This window comes from Typopeltis vanoorti, chromosome 2 (genome assembly GCF_054136105.1).
Source record: "Typopeltis vanoorti isolate ZY-2024b chromosome 2, IOZ_Tvanoo_1.0, whole genome shotgun sequence".
Lineage (NCBI taxonomy): Eukaryota > Metazoa > Arthropoda > Arachnida > Uropygi > Thelyphonidae > Typopeltis > Typopeltis vanoorti.
Window position 1 is genome coordinate 129,545,535 of NC_143550.1, and position 19,892 is coordinate 129,565,426.

The window sequence follows — 19,892 nt, forward strand, 5'->3', positions numbered from 1 at the left end:
ACAGGCATATTCAGTACATTTTAAGCCCAAATTAAACAATAACTGACAATTCCAAAAAAGCACCACCTAAGTAGCTAGTGTAAGATAACTAAAAAAGCTCAATAAATTTCCTAACCAAAAAAAAAAAAAAAAAAAAAAAAAAAAATTATACATGCAATAAAAAGTTAGGAAAGATTAGCTGAATTATAAAGTACTATCTCCCATAAAGGGGATAGACATAAACCATCAGATCTGTTTAAGTTAGGCGAGTGAAGAAAAGTTTCACGTTTCTTTATAAACAGGCAAAAATTATACTATTAAATAATCTTTTACGTGAGTTTTTCCGTTATTAATTTTGCATTTATATGTCTGCTCACGGTTTGCCATTATTAAAACTTATTGCTAGCCTTTACGGAGAGTCTATTTCCAAACAATCTGCTAGATACGGCAAATTATTAGTAAAGAAGGCTAAATGCATTAACAGAATAATTTTCCTAAAGCAATGTAAGATGGCTCAGTGTTTCTTCGATATATTTTGTGTCTCTTTTTTATCCCTTACCTTATGTATATCCCTTTGTTCTACTTTTCTCTTTATATTTCCTTCTTATTCCTTTCTTATTTCTTATCTAATATCATCTACTTTAAACCTCATCTATTTATACTTAACTTAAACTTATCTCAGGCCGAATCACTGACAAGAGTGAAGCTGTTGGTTTGTTACACAAAGGAAATGCTAATGGCAGAAGCCTATTCCTTGGTCTCAGCACTGGTTCATTTCTCTGAGTCTGAATTCCTTATTCAGACTCAGAGAAATTTTTTTTTTTTCGCTGCGCCACCTGAATCCTAGATTTTACTAAGCTTGTATCGCCAAGAAATTAGAACACAGTCAGCATTCAATCTTATCAACTATAATTTTCATATCTGCAGTCATGACCTATTACTATCTATCCTCCCACTTAGGTTCGCCAAATTTTATGAACAAGTGCAGTAGGTACAAATCTCAGGCAAGACAACATTTATACTTTATACAAAACATTTAATTCAAGCAAAGACATGTAATACACTTTATGACACTAAATTAAACAAGCAATAAAAGGTAGGTAAAGAAATAGCATTCTTGCTTACAATTACTTTATCTTTTGAATGGATTTCAATCTGTGGAACTTATTTATGACATTTAAACATTTACTCTTGTTATGATGCTCTAATCAATTAATTCCATCCATATTCTATTCACATTATATTCAGACTTAATTAAATATCCTTACAATCTCTCACAAGACTATTTCATACAATGACTTTCTCTATCTCGTTCATTTAGGAACTATTTTCTAGATACTGGCTGCTGCATAAATTTTACGTACATTATTCTCTTCCTTTCACAATTTATCAATTAGCTGTCTCAAGAGTCTCTCGTAGCACTTACAATTAATCTTCCTAATCATTTCCACTAGTTAGATGATATAAAAAAATGTACTTTACCAATTGCTGGCATGTTACTCTGGCTTCTTCACTAATCTAGTCAAATATTCACCTTCGGCGTCTAGTTCACTTCCCACATTTTCAGGATATTCTCTACGGATTCCTTCTGTACTTTATATCGGGATATCTCTGTAATCTTCTGCAATTATCGTCTGCTGGGCTGGTTGCCGACTGGTAGGCTTCCGCATCATTCTTTCGGAACCTCATCGAACAAAGGAACACCACGTGGAGGCTCCACCCCAGCTGGACCTACCAGGGCACAGGAACACTCGAATAGCAGCAAAAAAAAAAAAAAAAAAAAAAGCCTTGACTTCAGCGTTACATGCACTTTTAAACTCCGCACCACTCCTTTCTGCTTCGTCATCCTTCTACGTCAAGCTTTCTTCGCGTCACTCAGCACAGCACACGGACTCCTCATGCAACTTACGGAGTGTAGTAGTGGAAGGGGGGGAAAGGCACCGTGCTTACTAACGGATATACCAGTGGACTGTAATACACGTTACAGAAGTCGGCCATTTCGTATTATGGAATATCATTTCTTTCCCAGCAATTGTTAGGTACTTACAAAGCAGTTATGAGTAAGCAGTTATACATATAAAACTTTACAATACAATACAAGATAAGACATAAAACTAAATTATTCTGTGTTTAGTACATTTTGATTGCTATACAAGGTGCTTATTTAGTCCAACAAATCATTATTTGCTCCCCAAAGCATAAGGACCATGTTAAGTCCATATGAAACGTAATTTTCTGAAATTTAAGTTTCATTCTGACTTAACATCAGGTTATTCCTACCTTTGTAAAATAAAAGAAGTTTTTAGGTCTCCAAGAGCTCATCGGATCTATTAAAAAGCTAGTAAGTCTCTTTTGAATTATCAGCTACACAACGCTAAGAAATCTCTAGCCCTCTTAAATAGAGAAATTATGGACATCAAGAATGCTCTAGAATCTGTTTTAACGGCTGAAACTTTTAACACTTTATTGCGCATATCTTCGGCTTCTTACCTAAAGATCTTTAATGATTCTCATGATAAGTTAAAGCGCAAGTTTGAATCTTTGGTCAGCCTACCAGGATCCAGTAATATTATTAGTGATACAGATAAAATAGTTATCAATGTTTCCAGACGTCCATTAACAGACAGTGAACGTTTTGTTTTATCAAAAGGACATGATTTTGCCATTGCGCTGAATAAAGTGCCCTGATGGATTTTTTTCATAACATAGACAGATGTATTCAATGTCCGACTTACAAAATTTCAAAATTTTTATCAAATCTTCTCACTTTTTCAACTAGAAGAACTGATACTTATATAAAAAATACTTTGGATTTCAAAAATAAAATTTCAGATCTTCATTTGGATGTTTCGGATATAATGATCAGTTTAGATATTGTTTCTTTATTTACAAATGTTCCTTTATCTGACAGCATTGAATTACTGCAACAGGAATTTCCTTCTACCATTGTAAAAATATTTGATTTTGTAATACATTCTGGTTATTTTTCCTTTAAAAATCAGTTGTATGAACAAATTGAAGGAACAGCAATGAGCAATCCTCTTTCTTCTGCTATCTCCTTTACAAGTCTATTGCATAACCTCAATGTCAATACATCTGTGGGATTGGATGGTATACCAGCTCGTGTCGTACATGAAGCGGCTAAAGAATTGTCAGTACCCTTGACCATTTTGTTTAATTTGAGTCTCGGGTCTGGGTTAGTCCCAAGGGGGTGGAAAGAGGGGAAAATAGTTCCACTGCATAAAGGAGGTTCCAAGACTGCTGTTGTAAATTACCGACCAATTAGCATATCAGGAATTGTTGTCAGGGTCTTGGAGAAATTAGTCAAGAAAAGAATACAGGATTGGATAGATGAAAATGGGATATTGTATGGGGGACAACATGATTTGTGAAGGGTAGATCATGCCTCAGTAACTTGCTCACGTTTTATAACACAGTGATGGCTGAACTGGATAAGGGTAATGGGTTTACAGTGATTCTACTGGACCTTGCCAAGGCCTTTGACAGGATACCGCATGGAATTCTAATCAGTAAACTGGAGCAGATGGGGGATGGATATATGGTTGGTGAGATGGATCGGAGGGTGGTTAATGGAGAGATACCAGAGAGTGGTTTATTCAGGAGTTGAGTCCAAAAGACAGCTTGTGACTAGTGGTGTGCTGCAGGGCTCTGTTCTTGGACCACTACTGTTCAATTTGTTCATCAATGATATAGGAAAGGATCTAAGAGGAAGTGTTCACTTGTTTGCTGATGATGCAAAGTTTGGTAAAGCAATTGTGAGTGCACAGGATGTCAAAATTTTACAGGATGATTTGGATAGTTTGGAGGACTGGGCTAGGAAAAATGGATGTCAATTTAATGTGGCAAAGTGTAAGGTTATGCATCTTTGGGGTGAAAAGAATAGCAGCAGTATATCACATTGGTGGAACCGTGCTCCAGGAGATTTATGAGGCCAGAGATTTGGGAGTGTTGGTGGATAGGGAATTGAAGTTTAGGGGGTACATTGCAAAAGTGGCTAAATCAGCTCATCAAATCACTTGGTTGCTGAAAAATACTGTAACAAGCAGAGACAAACAAGTTGTTGTTCCTCTGTATCGAGCCTTGGTAAGACCCCATCTAGACTACTGTGCCCAGATATGGGTGCCAGGATTACTTCTTGATGGGGAGGAGGTGGAGAGGATCCAGAGACGAGTGACCAAGATGATAGCAGGTCTGTGGAATGAACCGTATGAGAACAGGTTGAAGATTTGTTGGTTGCAAACATTGGTCGACAGCAGAAAAGGGGTGATATGATTGCGACATTCAAATTACTGAAGGGTTTCTATAAGATTAATCCAGAAGATATTTTTGAGAATAGGACTGGTGGTGGGAGGACTAGGAGCCATACATGGAAGCTGGGCAGGAATGTGGTTAGCAGGAGTGTTAGAGCTAGGTTTTTTACTTGGAGAGTGGTGAATGAATGGAATAAGCTGCCAGAGTCTGTTGTGGGTGCTACGACCGTGAATGAGTTCTAGAGGAATGATAGATATTGTGTGAATGTCAAATAGTTGTTCTTGACATGATGTTAGGGCCTCCCTCGATGAGTCTGTCGACTCCTTGGAGTTTTGACCGGAATAATAATAATCTCCAACTTCTTTATGCAACATTTTGAACAACGTATCTTTGACAACATTTCTCCCAGACCTACTCATTGGTTCAGATATGTCGATGACATTTTTGCTATATGGAATGGCTCTTCTGATGAACTTCAACAGTTTCTCACCAAGTTAAATCCAATTCATCCAAGAATCCAGTTTACCCTAGAAGTAGAATCAAATAAGCAGTTGGCCTTTTTAGATCTTCTAATTCTTTGCCAACCAGATGGTAACCTATATTTCTCAGTCTATAGAAAGAAGACTCAGAGGCCATTATATCCATGCTGAATCTCATCACCATCCCAGTCAAAAGGCAGGAACTATTAAAACACTTGTTCATCGGGCCCACTCCTTTTATTCTTCAGACGATCTATTACAGAAAGAACTGCAATATATTACTTCTTCCTTTCTATCTAATGGATATAAGAATTCCTTCATCAAAAGAGCTTTGAGTAGTTTTAATATGTCTTCCTCTTCAAATACAGAAGAAATAACGCACATTCCTATCCCTTATGTACAAGGCATTAGTGAACGTATAGCAAAAGTTTTAAAACCACTGAATATTTTTGTTGCCTTTCGACCATTCAGAAAAATCTCCACCTTTCTCACTTCTCCTAAGGACAAGCTTCCACATCTTAATTATCCAGGTGTTTACCAGATTCCTTGCTCTTGTGGATTATCTTATTTCAGACAAACAGGAAGCTCTGCCTCTATTCGACTAGAAGAACACCAGTCTTATATTCAATACCTTGAAGCTGAACAGTCTGGACTTGCAGAACATGCCATCATCACTAGACACAGAGTTCATTGGAAAAAGAGAAGAGTCCTTCACAAAAGTCGGTTCCTCATGGAACGGCTTTATAAAGAAACATGTGAAACTTTACTTCACTCGCCTAACTTAAACAGATCTGATGTTTTATATCTATCCCCTTTATGGGAGATAGTTCTTTATAATTCAGCTAATCTTTCCTAACTTTTTAGTTATCTTACACTAGCTACTTAGGTGGCGCTTTTTGGAATTGTCAGTTATTGCTTAATTTGAGCTTAAAATGTACTGAAGATGTCTGTGACACACACAGGCAAAAATTATACTATTAAATAATCTTTTTACGTGAGTTTTTCCGTTATTAATTTTGTATTAGTGTCTTAAACATTGATCTTCATACTATCCATCAATGAGACAAGGACAACCTTGTATTCAATGTCACCAAAACACAGTTGACTTTTCTTTCACAAAAGTGATCTCAACACACTAACCCTCAGTAACACACAAGAAATCACCAGACAAGATTAGATCTCTCTGCTTGGACTAACATTTACCTCTTGTCTTCCTGGCATAAACACATCAATAGTCTCTTCAGTATCCAAACAACCAGGTATTCTCTTTCGTTCAAAAGGCTGTTTTGCACCCATCCAAACTCCTAACTACAAATCTGAAATCTGCCTATGCTTAGAATACTGCTCACATGTTTGGGGATGGGCCTAAGACTTCTCTTAAAATTCTTGATGCTATCCAGAGGCAAGCAATTAGAGCTCATTGATGATCCCTCTCTTACAGATTCACTCCAACCTCTATCACATAGATGCAGTATTTCAACACTGTGTCTATTCCACAGGTACTTCGATGATCACTGTTCCAGCAAATTGGCAACTATCATTTCTTCACTTTCATTTGCACCTGTTAATACAAGAGCAGCAGCAGCTGCCCAGTACTGCTTTACTGTGCAACTGCAAACACACCAACGTGCCTCTCTTCCTGTTTCATTCCAACCACCTCTGTTTTCCAGAACAGCCTTCCTCGTGAAGTATTCCCAAACAATTACAACTTGCAGCTCTTCAAAAACTTCTATCTTAGGAATCTTTTATTTGAGAAATCTCTTAACCTCTCGTGTATGGAAGCAATATATATATATAAACTTCTTGAAATTGCTACTGATGTCATCCTCTATCTGAACGGATTTCGGATTTAATGGACAAAATTTCCGGCCCATATGTCACATGAAAATTAACACCCTGTTAATTTTAAAATGCTTTTAACCAAGATTTGCTTATAATTAAATTAACAGGTTATTTTTTGTTATTAATTTCCAGTTATTTTTAACAAATTTTGGCAAATAGACCATCACACGTTGGAAAAACACTGTAGTAATTTAGCGGACATAAATGAGTCAGCGCTCATAAAACGTGTTGGGCGAATGATTAGCATGTGATTACACCAATCGCAATGTAATTGGTTCTTTTATCATGTGGCATGATTTTCTACGGCAGTTTTAACGCCTGCTGGCCGATGTTCTGACTTGCGCTAAGCCGCGCCCAGTAGCGTACATTTATTTACACGAGGTGAATGGTTTACGTACGTCCACATTTTATAGACCTATTCAATATAAATTAAAATCAGTTATCTATGAATGGTAAAACACATCTTTGTAACCCTAATCTTAAAATATGGACAAACGGAAAACAGTTAATTTAACGTTAAATAAAAACTTAGAAGTCATACAAAAGTTGGATTCGGAAGTGTGTGTCTCCTATATGTGAGCAATATGGCATAAAAAAGCAAACTGTATCAGACGTTAAAAATAACAGACAAAATAAAAAATCTGTGATAATATGTGATGTAGGTGAAAACACCAATCCTCAAAAACATATGAAATTGGCATGTGAAACTTCTGTTGAAGAAGCATTGTTGAAGTGGTACACACAGCAATGTTCTTGTGGGGTTCCAGTTTGGGCAGTTGAATTGAAATCTGCAGCAATTAAATTAGCAAATCAAATGAACAAACCTTCAAAGCAAGCGATGGATGGCTTTGGCGCTTTCACACAAGGCACGGAATTATGAACAAACGAATTTACAGTGAAGCTTCAAGTGCTCCAACAGAAGAAAATATTGAACCATTTAGGCAAAAATTAATAGAATGTATAAATAAAGAAATGCTATTACAGTCTCAGATTTATAATTCTGACGAAACTGGTTTGTTCTGGAGTTCTGTGCCAGAAAACACACATGCCTCAAAATATGAAAAATTGACACCTGGAAGAAAAATCAGCAAGGATAGGATCTCTGCGCTGCTTTGTGCTAATGCTGATGGATCACATAAGCTGACATTCATAATTGTTGGCAAATCTTGTAAACCTACAGTTTTAAAAAATATAATGAATCAGCTGCCTGTTTCGTATTATAACTCTAAAAAGGCATGGTTCAACTTGAACATTTTTCAAGACTGGTTTTTTTAAAGAATTTGTACCGGCAGTCAGAAAATTTCAAGTCGAAGAACTTGGAATACCACCGGAAGATGCGAAATGTTTATTGCTTTTAGACAACGCTCCTGCTTATCCATCCAAAAATATTTTATGTTCAGGAGATGGCAAATTTAGATGCATGTTTTTGCCAAAAAATACAACATCACTTATCCAGCCCATGGACCAGGGGATAATTCTGGCAAACAACCGAATATACCACAAAAAGTTTTTAGATGAAGTAATGAAGAAGATACAAGAGGTCTGCATACCTTACAAAACTTAAAAAGTTACACTTTAAAATCTGTGATTTTTTAATTTTGCAGCAGCATGGAAAGAAGTGAAAGTTCAAATATTGAAGAATGGTTGGAAGAATTTGCTTGACGACAAAGATGCAGACTTGGATTTAGAAGGGCTAGAGGTTAGTGATTACTGCAGGACATTACAGAATATTGGTGGGGAGGAAACAGCTGAAGTAGATGAGGAAGTAGATGGTTTACAGTGATTAGAAGATGAAGGTGATCCTGGATATCATATCACGACTGAAAATGAAATAGCAGATGAGGTTATGGCCTTGGAAGATGAGGATGGGAGTGAAGATAATGAGGAAGAAGAAACAACACACTAAGATGTTAAGATGACATATGAAAGAACTCGAAAAGGTGATAAATTATGAACCAGCAGGATGAAGGAACAAATGCAGACAGATGAAATAGGCTACATGCCTAGATTTGTGAAAGGAGGAACAAGAAAAAATAAAATAAAAAATCTGTTTCCTGATATACTGTGTGTGCACACACGTGCGTGCATTTGCGCTCATAGTGTGATAGTGCTATGTGATTAAGTTTACAGTATTACTGATCTCTCGTCAACAATTTTCCTCCAAATTAGTCTATCACTTTTATATGTTTTATATGCTTTTTTTGTCTCCCCCCCCATTTAGTTCTTTCAATGTCTTCAGTTCACATTTTACTGCCTTTCACTCTCCATGCCTAGAAGTAAAATAATGTTAGTTTTATAACAATTATACATTTTGAGTCTGCTTTTTTTATTTTTTGGTGATTAATGCTGAACACAGCATGTTGTTTAATATTCTACTGACTTTAGAGAATTCACTTATTTTGCAAGTTATGCCTAAACCTCCACTAACTTCTATAAAATAAAAAAAATAAATAAATAATTATTAACTTGCTCAATTATTTTATTGTCAGTTGCTATTTTACTTTGAGTAGGCAGTTCAGTAGCACGATTTGAAGAATTTTTGAACACTGTACCCTTTGAATGGAAAAGTCCCGAGTTTGATTCTCAGTGTGAAGAGGAACCTTTATATGGAATTTTTCAATTAAAGGTGAGTTACCTGAAAACTCGCCTTTAATTGAAACCTCCCAGAAACTCAGGTTTTTCATCCCCTGTACAGACAAATGAGCTAGAAAATCCATGTAATTTACAAACAAAAAATACTACTGGTGGCAGTAGATGGCAAATGGTGGATGATGATGTGGTGTTTAGATGAAGTATTATGTTGATGATGATGCACTGTGTGAGTGGAATAAATTCCAAGGACTTTGTAACCTTTGTAACATAATAACAGTACGACAGTAAACGTTAATTCTCAAATATCACATAGTCATCTGCATAGAACAAGGTAAAATAAAACTTTTCTATTTGGATTCATTCGTTGTTGATATGTCATTTTCTAATTAATTCATTCCTACATATTTTAAATAATACTAGGGACAAGAGACATTGTTGTCCAAGTTCTCCTATTACTTCAAATGTTTAGGTTCTATTCTGGCCTATTTTTATTACTCTTTTCTCATATAGGCTATAGAGTGAATTTTTATAAATTTGTAAGTGAGTGGGCTTTTTTTTTTTTTTTTTTTTTAGTAACCCGAAGCGTTTACATCTGTGTTTACTTATCAACTTATATTTCTATCATCTGTAAGTTAAATTTCCTTCTTGTCTCAAGTAGTAATTTGGGAATGAATACAGGATCTTCCCTTCCTAAAGCCATTTATTTATTTATTTATTATTACTACGTGACACCTCCAAGGAGTCCAAAGACTCATCAAGGAAGGGCAATCTACTCTACAACTCACCATCTCCACCACTTAATCCACCAACTGCACAGAATTGCTAATACTATCATCATCATCTACACCAATCTACTGCCCACCACCATACTGGCATTTTTTGTCTGTAAATTGCATCTGTAAAGATGACATAAGCAAATTAGCAGGAGAATGCAACTTTGATGCTAGAAACATTGTCAGGTGTTACTGTTTTGGATACCTAAATAAAAGAAAGGACGGAACAACTTTCCACGCCTTGTGAAAGTGACCTGAAACACTGACAAGTATATCTAAACCTAATAACAGAGATTAATAACAAATTGAAGGAAACTTTCCCCCAATCGCATATACATGCTCAACCTGACATAACTTCTGCCCAGAGAGAACAAGGATGTTAACTTCGAAAACTTGAAGAAAAATGCCAAAATGGAGACAACAGTTGGGTCATCGAATACAGACAAGTTAAATTGGTGCAAAAATCAAGTAACGCTACTAGTAGTCACAATGGAGAACAATTTGCAGGCACTGCATAGCAAACGTGCAAGTCAAATATGTCCCACAGAGCCTTGCATATCCACTTCACTAACATCTATGACCTCAACTCCATCTTTGTGACCACCACCATCTCCAGTCTACCAAACTTCTTCTACTCTTTTTTTTTGGAAGAAGGCCGGAAGGCCAGAAACAATGGATTTCAATTAAAATTAAAAATTAAATTTCACCCCCCCAGCACTATTCATCTCAACCGTCCAAACTACACTCTCTAAACTACTAACTCCTTTCAACCCAAGGGTGGCATCTGTGCATATATCTGCTCTGACATACCTTGCCAGAGAGCACCCAACCTAGAATAACCAAGCTTTGACCTTTGGTTGAAAATCTCCCTTCTACACTCAGTCAAATTCATTTGCTGTCTCTATTGCTCTCCTAATGTCACCAACCACTCTGAGTTCTTTAATTTCCTCTCCTTAATAATTTCTCTAGTCCCACTTCTACAACACCATCACCAACGACCTTACACAAATTGTTCACATGCTAACCAGAATGCCAGATCACTCCCCAGATTCACATGCCAACTGGAATGCAAGATGCCGATCACTCCCTGGATTCATATGATAACCAGAATGCCAGATCACTCCCCAAAACACCCTAGATCTCTTCCTCACCAATGACCCTTCCAAATACACAGTGAATGTAATCAGTCACACCTAGGTAATTCCAACCACAATCATCTCTCCCCAATCCAACAATGCTTACACAGCCACTCCCACAGAAGAGCAGTCTGGCATTATAACAGTACCGAGTGGGACAGTCTCTGTGACTTCTATGCCTCATTCCCATAGTTGGCCTATTGTTTCTGGCCTTCCAACCCAAACATATGCACCGAATGTATCACAAAAGTAATCTTTACTGGCATGGAGACATACATTCCTCATGCTACTTTGAACTGCCAACCCCTAACTAAATCCTGGTTCTCCAAAAAAAAAAAAAAAAAAAACCAAGGCTGTAAAAATAAAAAATCAAGGATACCACTCATATCAAGAACACCATCCTCCTTTAATGCTAATACTCAAGCCCGAAATAGATGCAAGAAAACCATCAATGCTTCCAAAAAAGAATTTGAAGGAGCAAAAATCATGAAAGTAAAAAGAGACCAAAAGGTGTGGCTGCCATTTAATCAAACAGCAACCGAACCTTTTGGTCTCTTGCAAAAGCAATTGGTTGTAATTTCTGCCCAACACTATTCCCACCCCTATCATACCTAGATGGTGCAATTGCATCATCACCCAAAGAAAAAGTCAATCTCCTGTCTTCACACTTTGCCTCCAATACACACACATAACTGACAATGGCAAATGGCCCCAACCATTCCAGATGCCCAATATATGATAACCCCCCTATATACTTTTGCCAGAAAGAGATCAGAAAAATATTGTCCAAATTAAACACAAAAAAGTCTCCTGGACCTAATGGCATTCCTCCAATTGTCCTGAAGGTTTGTGTAACAGAACTAACTCCTATTCTAAGTCACCTTTATATATATTTTCTTTCTCCACTGGTATCTATCCCACAGTCTGGAAACTGATCTATATTCAACCCATTCCCAAGAAGGGGTGTAACTTTGCCGGCAAATCAGTGCTGTCAAAATACCATCTATCTCACTCACCTCATTCCTATCTAAAGTAACAGAAAAAACCATCAATTCCCAGCTCCTACACTACCTCAAAGGCAACCAGCTAATAAAATGACCACCAGTATGAATTTTGTTGCTGCCGATTCACACATATTACCCATCTCTGAATTATCTCCAAAGCTTTTCACTGGGTCTAAGATTTTTCGGCTTAAGGAGTACTTGTGTGTGTGTGTTAAACTAACGGAGCAATTCTTTCCTGCTCGAAAATTCCTCTGTTTGAATGATAGCTCCTGGCAAAGATTTGACATCAGATAATGCTTTGCCTGGCGGATAGGCTCCTGTCATGATGGCCTATGGATAACCAATACTCGATCTTCCGGCCAACGCCTTTTATTCACCTTCTTTCGAATCCCTGCATGAGGACATGGGACCCCGAATATTTCGGTGCGATCCCTTGTTCTTTCCTTGACACTGACCCTTTCTTTGATCTTTTTCTACACTCCTTTAATACTATTTGTTTCAGGCAGTGGAAATGCGCCTGAAGTTTGTCGGTCTGTCTGACACTGACTTGAGTGTTTACAGGTGGAATTCACAAACAACTTTCACATATCCTTATAAGGAGCTAATATACAAAGTTTTCTGGTGGCAAGGTATTCCCTTTGTGTAATACAATCTAAAATTTTCCATTTTAGGGCAGTTAGTAGAGACAGTCCCTATGGGATTATTTACATTAACAAACTGTTTTAACTATATACAGATATAAGGTTATTTTTATAACATCCTTACAGGGCTTGACTTCTGTAAAAATTGATGTAAGGCTTTCTGGAATTATTAAGCAAATCAAATTTTTACATTAGTATCTCAGGAATGGTAGTTAAAGTATTGGTAAAGTTGGTTAAAGGTAAAATCCAGGAATGGGTGAATAGGAATATGAACTCTGGGGAAGGGGCAGCTTTGTAATAGGAAGGTTCTGCTTTAGCAAAATTAGATAAGAGAAATGGCTATACCATGATACTGCTGGACTTTGCAACAGCATCTGACAGAATACCACATGGAAAATTATTACTTAAGTTGGAGCAAATTGGAATGGCTATGAAGCTGGTGGTAGCATGGATAAGAGAGTGGTTGAAGGGAATTAACAGACACTAGAGAGTAATATATGGATTGGAATCTTAGGAGACTGAGGATGACTAGTAGTATGCTTCAAAGCTGTGTACTAGGACCATCTTCTTTATCAGCCATTTTCTGTTTACTGCTGGACAAAGGCTTCCAAAGTTCTCTATTCAGTCTATCTTGAGCTTTACTATGCCACTGGGTTCCAGCCATCTCTTTGGTCTTCCTGTATCGCTCTTTCCATCTCTGGGATACAGTATTGATATCCATTATCTTTTATAATTTGTATATTAATGATATAGGGAATGATTTAAGGGAGCTGTTTGCAGATGATGCAAAGATTTAAATAAATTGCTGTTGTGGGCAAAAAAAAAAAAAAAAAAAAACATTGCAAATTAAATGTTGCAAAATATAGGATTAAACACTTTGGGATGAAAAGGTACACACAGATGGTATACTGATTGCAAGAAATTCAAGAGGTTAGAGACTTTTTTGGGTAATTGTGGACAGGGAATTCAAGTTCAGAAGGAATACTGGAAAATTATTCACTGGCCAATCTCCTCCCATATTACACATTTTCTTTCTTTACCATGCTTGCTACCTTACTAGGCTGCATTTTATATCCCTTATCCATTAGATCACTACTAACTGCTTCATACTTGCTCTATATCTTTTCTAACACTGCTTCCTCATTTCAATTTTCATCTATTTTACTACTACAATACTCTATTTATTATATTTCGTGACATCTCCAAGGAGTCCAAAGACTCATCGCGGGAGGACACCCACTGTATAACTCTCCGTCTCCACTACTATACCGAACCTCTACTACCAATCATCTACATCAACGCCATCTACCTCCCACCACCACCACAGCTAGTATTTTTTTGTCTGTAAATTGCGTGTGTTCTGAAGGGCTGATTTGTCTGTATGTGAGATGAAAAACCAGAGTTTCCGGGAGGAAAAAACCCTGTTACCTCCATATGAGATCGGCTAACTCACCTTCAAATGAAAAAGTCCATATAAAGATTCCTCCCGTCACGCCAGGAATCGAACTTGGCCTTTTCTAATCGAAGGGCGCAACGTACTGTCATTCTTCCAATTGCGCTACAGAGGTGCTTATTCACCGAGTTTCCAGGAGAAAAATTCCTCCACCTTCATATGAGACTAATTAACTCACCATTTGACTGAAAAATCTAATAAATGTTCCTTTCATCATAGATGGGATTCAAACCAGTGTCTTTCCAATCAAAGGGCTAGTCTATGTTAACTGAGCTATACAGGCTCTCTTTTTGGGAAGAGTATTCACATTTTAAAAAAAAATGTTTTTTTTAAATGTGATTGAAATTTAATTTGCATCCTATGTTTTAACTGCAAAGTCTTTATGTTTTTAAATTTCAAATTTTAAAAATAACTAAAAATAAAACAGTATTAATTAAAAACTTGAAAATTTAGGATAACAATAATAATGAAATATGGTGTCTACGTATACGTGTAAGCAAGGAAGTGATAAACTTTTTTTTTCCCAAAAGACTTTATATGATTGCACTGTAGAAAATTGTATTATGTTTCCTATACATCCAGCAAATAATGCTGCATGAAGTATCAGATTCTTTTCCATGCATTTATTTTTGTAACATGATTATGCAAGGATACATAAATACATATCTATATATTATTATTATTATTAAAAGAGACCTCAGGGAATCAGAAACTCATCAAGGAAGGCCAGATGCTGCACGAATCAATCATCATACCTGTTCCTGAAGTTATTTAACGCTACTTGTATACACACCATCCAATGGAAATTCATTCCAATCACACACTACTCTATGAGAGAAAAATTTAGTCCTAGTCCCCTTCTTGATAGCATTCATTCTCAACTTCCATTGGTTGCCTTCACGTCATTCCTCACCTCCATAAAATGAAAAATTCCATCTACTGAAATTCTGTATAACCCTTTCAGAAGTTTGTAAGTTTCAATCATATCACCCCTCTTTCTCCTGTTTATTAGTATCTGCAGCCTACAAATTCTTAGTCCTCATAATGTCAATTCTACAATCCTGATATCGTTTTTGTCACTCTTTGCACTCTCTCAACTGTATCAGCTTCTTTTACAAAATTACAAAAGAATCACCGCAGAAACCAGGAGACCAGACCAGCATGCAATAGTCCAAGTGAGGTCTTATCAAAGCCTTATAAGGAGGTAAAATGATATAAGCATGTGTGTGTATACACCTACACAAAAACAAATAATAAGCCCATGCGCAATCCTTTAGATTGCACAGCAAAAAATATTACACGGGCTGGATAAAGTACTTTATATTTAGGCCATCTATCCATTAAGGGATGAATAAGGAGAGTGAAAAGTATTACTTTACAGTGAGGAACAGAAACTTATTAAGTTTACAATAAAATATTAGTGATAAAATATTTATATAAAATAAAATATTTATTTTATATAAAATAAATACGTAAAATATTAACTTACATTAATATTTTACATAAAATATTAATGTAAGTCAATCCATAATTACAATGATATATGATTATATATTAAATAATAAGTTGGATTAGTATGAAACACTACTCCCTTCATTTGTGGGACACAATGATATGATACATATAAATCAGGTGTCTTAACTTTTAAATCATTAGGTTTTCTTAAATGTTATCCACAATTACTTCACAAGTACGTTTTCTTAAATGTTATCCACAATTACTTCTTCATGAATAACGTATCTCTTCAAGAAGAAGAAAGTACATAATAATCCAATTTATGATCAGATCCTTCTTATGGCTGAAACATATTTTGACAGAGATGGGAAAGATGATGAAATAAATTTAAGGCGGTGTTTCTCAACGTTTTTTGGATATGCCCCACCTCAACGTCTCAAAGATCTTGATGCCCCACCTCAACGTCTCAAAGATTCTGATGCCTACCCCCCTTACATAACAGTCAGCCTAGTTCTGAAAAAGTATAATATAAATATGTATAAATATGTACACTTTCAAATTGCCCCCTAAAATTTTCAATTTGCCCCACGTTGAGAAACACTGATTTAAGGGTATAGATACATAGTATTATATATTATAACTAGTATTATAACCAAAAATGCAATGCGATGGTCTTCAAACGTACTGTACAAGTGCATAAATGTGATTCACAGCTTAATTACAAAAGAAACAAGTAAACAATCATATATCAACGGATACGCGTATTGTCGGTAGGACACTCTACTCACTCTGTTGATACGAGTAGAAATAATAAATTGTCACTAGATGGCAAAAACTATTCCAGTGTTGCTTAATAATATGAAGAAAATCAACATTAAAGAAAGCAAAGAAAAAACAAAATTCAGGTGACATTAGGTGTTCAATAGAAATTGCGTGTGAGCGTGTATACCCTTGCAGAACCCTGCTACGCAAAAGTGGGAAAGGGCTGATACTTCTTACGGCGTCATTCGGTGAATAACCTGAAATTTGTATTTTAGAGGAGAAAAATTCGCCTTTATCTTAAAATGTCTTTAAAAATGGAGAATTTTAAAATAACGCAATAATTACAAAAAATGTTCAAACCTGGCTGGCTTCACTAAAAGAATGTACATATCTAAGAGCATATCGTTTTCTATATTATAGACAAACAAATCCACACACACACACCTATATATATATATATATATATATATATATTATAGACAAACAAATCCACACACACACACACATATATACATATATATATATATATATACTTCTTACAGCGTCATTTGACAACCTCGATATCAAAATTACATAAATGGTAACAATACTATATGTTGTAAGTCCTAACAGTATTCTTCCGGATATTACTTAAAACATACTTTTACCTTGTAAACATTTGCGAATGTCGCACGCTTGAACTTGACATGGATCAGGTTTCATCAGCTCACACAGAACAGAAGCCCACGGCACCAATCCACATCCCATTGTTAGTATTATAATTAAAAATGCATGCGATAGTCTTCAAATGCACTGTACAAGTACATAAATGTGATTCACAGCTTAATTACAAAAGAAACAAGTAAACAATCATATATATCACATATACGCGAATTTCAGCAGAACATTTCCACTCACTCTGTTGATACAGGTAGTAATAATCGCTTGTCACTAGATGGCGAATACTATTCCTGTGTTGCTTAATAATATGCAAGAAAATCAACATTAAAGAAAGAAAAAATAAAAACAAAATTCAGGTTGCATTAAGTGGGTGCAATAGAAATCAAACGAATTTAATAGAATTACAGCAAGATTTACAAAGGAGATAAAAGAGTAAATATTCCAAGATTCCACTCTCTAATGTAGCATAATATCAAAACAAACAAAGCAATTGCCACTTTTGAGATAAAAAGATTCTCAAAGAAGTTGAAAAACTTCAATTTTAGGTTAAAAAGTTGGTCAGTTTGCCACCGGAGACGAAAATGATCACTGCTGGGGTGAAACTAAGACCAGTCACTTAGTGTTCAAAGTTTTTGGGGTTGTATTTTTCTGCAGATAATCTACTTGTCTTTGCTTTAAATTTCATGAATTTTATTTGTCAGAACAGGCTTTTATGTTACGATAACCCCTGAACTGTAACTTATTGAGCAATTTCACGTTTTATAGCTTTTCGGAGTCCCTTGTAATGAATTGGGGGGGGGGGGATATCTCTAAGCTATAACTTGTCTAGCTAATGTGAAATCCGCCAGGATTAAAGTTACACTGGAACTGGAAGATATTGAATATAGAGTAATGGATTATTATCATGTATCTAACCATACGGGAGGAATCTTTATCTGGTCGATTTCAATCGAAGGTGAGTTAGCCGATCTCATATGGAGGTAGCAGGGTTTTTTCTCCCGGAAACTCGGGTTTTTCATCCCGCATACATACAAATCGGCCCATCAGAACACACGCAATTTACAGACAAAAATTACTAGTTGTGGTGGTGTTGGAAGTGGGCGGTAGATGGCGTTGATGGAGATGATTCGTAGTAGAGGTTAGGTGTAGAGAGAATTGTAGATGTCCTCCCACGATGAGTCTTCGGACTCCTTGGAGGTATCAGGAATAATAATAATAATAATACACATCAAGAATTTCACCCATAACTATGCATCCGAAACAATTATGCAAACTTAAGAATTTTGCTCAAGTGAGCTTCAGATTTGTTTTCATGGAAAGGGAAACAATAGAGAAGGACTAACAAAACCAGTTTCATTCCAGTATAGGGAGTAGACGAGGGTGCTTTAGCCCTATGTAACTTTTGGAGACTGAGTGGACAATTCAATCTTCACTGGTAGCTAATCATATATAGCTGACCAAAAGAAAGCTATTACTGATTTAAGTGGTCACAGTGAAGAGACGGTCAACAAATGCCGCCATCTCGTGGCCCCTGACCTAACACAATATTTTTAATGTTTGAAATAGTGTGGATTCTATAGTTGATTTTCTTGAGTGTCTTCTTCTTCTTCTCTTCGACTCATGGCGGGTTGAGTTCCTCAAAGACGAATTTTTGCCATTTCTTTCTGTCTGCTGTCTTTTTATGAAGTTCTGTTATGGAGTATAAGGGAGTGCTTTCTTTAAAGTTGTCAATTCATTTCTTTCTTGGTCTTCCTCTGCTGAGCTGTCCTTGAATTCTGAAATGGAATGATTTCCTTTCATCCTTATGGATGGTAGGGGCAGCTATCCTACCAAACTAGGGAAGTGACTATGCGCAAGGTGGTTTCCCGTTGCCTTCCTTGCAGTGCTGTATCCTGAGTGTTCCCAGAACCGGTTTGCCTGTTTGCGGGATGAAAACCCCCCACGAATAAACTGGTGGAAAAACCATACTGTCCACGCCCAAGACCGGCTAGCTTGGCTATGGCTGAGTAATATCCTTAAGCTCCTCATGTCTCCAACGAGAATCGAACCTAGGATATTCCTTCCCCATACATATGGTTGTGAAGCGCAGAGCCACCTGGATAATGCGTAGACCCTTCAATTCTACCATTTAATAATATGTTTGGTATTCTTTCTGGGTTCATTCTTGAAACATGTCCGAACCAGCTTAGTTGGCTCTTTTTTTAGTGCGGTAATTATTGTTTCTTTAAAGTTAAGTTATTCTCTGACGTTTTCATTTGATTTTCTTGCTGTCCTATTGATTTTTCTTAGGCATTTCATTACAAAAGCATTGAGTTTATCCGATTCCTTTTTTCATAAGATTCAGCATTCTGAGCCATAGAGTACTGTGGGAATTATATTTGTTTTTTTCTTCTTCTTCTTCTCTTCCGTCTAAGACGGGTTGAGTCTTCTCTTGAGCAGAATCTTCCAGTCTTCTCTATTCCTTGCTGTTCGAAAAAGTTCCTTATATGTTCTGCATCCAGAGATGGTCTTTATTAATTTCAGCCAGGTAATTCTTGGTCTTCCGGGTCTTCTTTTTTCAGTTGGAAAAATATTGATTAGGTCGTTAGGAAGTCTGTCTGCGTCCATCCGTACAGTGTGTCCAAACCAACTCAGTTGTTGTTTTCTATATTTTTCTATTACTGCCTTTTTATACAATAGTTCTTGTCTGACTGTTATGTTTGTTTTCTTTTCTATCCAACTTGTTCTATTTATTTTTCTTAAGCATTTCATTTCAAATGCCAGCAGTTTTTTCTCTTCTCGTTTTTTAACTGTCCACGCTTCTGTTTATGGATGATTGTTGGCATAATTATTGCTTCATATAAT

At 36.3% G+C, this 19,892-nt stretch overlaps 1 protein-coding gene across 1 annotated transcript in view; it reads right to left on the reverse strand.

Annotated features, from left to right (window-relative positions):
* Positions 1 to 17,297, reverse strand: part of LOC150109429 (cx9C motif-containing protein 4-like) — a 43,209-nt gene extending 25,912 nt beyond the window's left edge. Inside the window, exon 1 of the mRNA XM_090413115.1 lies at positions 17,036 to 17,297. Coding sequence (XP_090269241.1) covers positions 17,036 to 17,135 — 100 coding nt within the window. The 5' untranslated portion in view covers positions 17,136 to 17,297. The remainder of the gene's footprint in view (positions 1 to 17,035) is intronic.
* Between the last annotated feature and the right edge of the window lie 2,595 nt (positions 17,298 to 19,892).